At 37.3% G+C, this 2,566-nt stretch overlaps 1 protein-coding gene across 1 annotated transcript; it reads right to left on the bottom strand.

Annotated features, from left to right (window-relative positions):
• Positions 1 to 895: 895 nt before the first annotated feature.
• On the bottom strand, positions 896 to 2,050 carry LOC123316033 (all trans-polyprenyl-diphosphate synthase PDSS2-like). Its single transcript, XM_044901943.1, has one exon. It carries the CDS (start codon positions 2,048 to 2,050, stop codon positions 896 to 898), a length of 1,155 nt encoding a protein of 384 aa, XP_044757878.1.
• Positions 2,051 to 2,566: the final 516 nt, after the last annotated feature.

The following is a 2,566-nucleotide window of genomic DNA, read 5'->3' as shown; positions in this document are numbered from 1 at the left end:
GGGACTATTTGGCATATCTTGATTTCAATTAGGAGCCCACGTATTCTCTTGTGCGTCCTCCTTGAGAGAAGTAAAGAGATCACTCTGAGATATTGCTTTGTGGTACATTATTCAATTTGTTCTTCTTAGATGAAAAACTGGACAGACAATTGGGTAGTGAAACATAATTAAATCATATTTTAAACGATGCCAGATATTTGGTAAGCTCAACATGATTTACAATGATAAAATTTCGAAATTGCATGAAAGAAAATGACTAAAAAATATGCATTATTTTCAATACTCATCCAAATATTGCCTGAAATGTTTGAAATATTTTTTTTCTGGCAAGAGGCAATTTAAAACATCTTAGATCAGTGTACTTTATTCACACTTCTAATTACAAATGTGTTATTCTGTTTATGGAACTGTTTCAGACCCAGACTTCAACTAGAAAACTATAAACGTTATTCAATGGCAGCATAAAATTGAGTTATATCCACAATAACAAATAACAATGCCCCTAATTTCCATAATTTTCACTCTGTTGATGAACAAAGCAGATAAACAAAACTAGGACAGTAAAAATTTCAAGCATTAAATGACATCAACAGTAAATCTTGATAATTAATAGGATTTGGTTAGCCTCGGGTACTATATATACAATACGACCAAGTCTTTGTTTTGCGGATATTGTTTTCGAGCTTGCTCAACAGATGGATGTGAAATTACCTCAATTTCAGTTGTTTGGTTTACGAACACACGGTTGAAATGGAGAGCCCAAAACACATTTTAACAATTGAAGTAATTTAAAACATAACAATACTCCAAAACCTTAGTCATCTCCATACACTCCAAGTCAGTAAAATCAATCAACAGTTCCAAAAAACATACATTTTCTAGGGCACCAATATGTTCATATGATTTCAAGCATTTTTCGAAGGGAATCTCTAGCTTCACTCCTTGGAAACTGCTCAAGGGACATATCAGCCTTCATCAGGAATTCACTCAACATTTTTTCAGTCTTTCGTACTCCAACTCCAGCTGAAATCTCCTGTCTCAACGTATCATCATCAATATTTTTCCAGCCTAAATCCGGATGTTGCTCTAAGTGAAACAAGACAGGTGCTGCAACCTTCTCCAGTGGAATGGTTGATTGGTTCTCGAAAGTATTCAGATCTTTTCTGGCTTGGCAGGCTAAGGCCAAGTTGACACCAAATGTGAAACTGGAGTTTTGGAGGTTGATTGGTCTTTCTCCCAACTTCACTGCAGCATAGCAACCTTTTCCCAACAGGAAAGCACCTGCTAAACAGTTCCTCATGGCCCACTCTGCTTTGGGTTTACAAAGGTATGATTTGTGTTGGTGTGGTTCAAAACTGTATACATCTACGTTGAAGGAAGCATCATCTGGTGAATATCTTGCTGAAGGTTGGCAGTTATCTTCATCATTTCTCTCCCCGAAAAACTCCTCTTCACATAGATCTCTGAGTGCGGAAGATATGATCTCTTCAACTTCAGAATTGTTGATCTCCGCCAGAATCTTGTAGCTTTTGGTGATCAAATAATCGCCAACCAACAGAGCTATCTTGTTACCCTGATTCATTTCCGAGGGAAGCTGTTTTAGTTCTTGTTTGAGCTGTAACGATTTATGGAAGTATATGCCAGTCTTCAGGGTTTCAACGATTTCTGCAATCATTCTCTGTGTGTGGAGTATTCCAGACGTCCTATCTTTACCTTCTAGGAATTTCGTGTTGATGGAGCTCGCTTTCGAAACCAGAAGAATTATCAGACCCCAGGATGGTACATCGGACTTGACCAAGATGTTTCTCGCCGTTTTCAAAATCGGATGGTTGGTCCCCAGAATTTTATTCACGCTACTCGCCAGATTAGCTATTTCGTCGCTAAGCAACCATCTCAGGTTCAAGAAGGATGTGGAATAACCAACTGTAGTCTCCGCTTGTTTCAACACGTTCGCCCAAGTAGAGCATTGGTCTCGTTTCAAAATTGGTATTAACTTGTTTCTGGATGAATTGCAACAAGCTGAATATATTTCTGATTTTAACGACTGCATTTGTATTGGTATGCTTTACACGGTGAGGTAGTTGTTACGTATGATTAGATTTCACTCACTCGGTAACAAATACCTTCAGTAAAAATAGACGTTATAATTAGAACAGTTGACTTGAGTTCAGATGAATGACGAATATCGAATAGGCATCTTATGGTAGATAAGAAAAATCTTATCAATCTCCCAGAGAGCTACTTGAATTGAAGTAATGGCATTAAATTCCTTTATTTCCATTCTACACATTTTTACTAGAGATTTCAGTCTCTATTTCGATTTTGAGACTGTCTATATAAATTCAAGAGCTCCAATCCCGAAAAACTTTCAAGTGGGTTTTGAAGTGTGGTTTTTTTCTCTGGAGAAAAGAGATCAACTTCATTAGTAACTCTAGGTGGCAGTAATTCTTCAGTACGTAGAAACCAACCAACTTTGCTGCTGAATTATGAGTCAGAGCTACCAGTTGACTCACTCGGTATAAGATATAGTTGTGAAAGCAAACGCATTCATAATAAAACCGGATCA

Source organism: Coccinella septempunctata, chromosome 6 (assembly GCF_907165205.1).
Source record: "Coccinella septempunctata chromosome 6, icCocSept1.1, whole genome shotgun sequence".
Classification (NCBI taxonomy): Eukaryota; Metazoa; Arthropoda; class Insecta; order Coleoptera; family Coccinellidae; genus Coccinella; species Coccinella septempunctata.
This window is presented reverse-complemented; position numbering and strand designations above follow the sequence as displayed.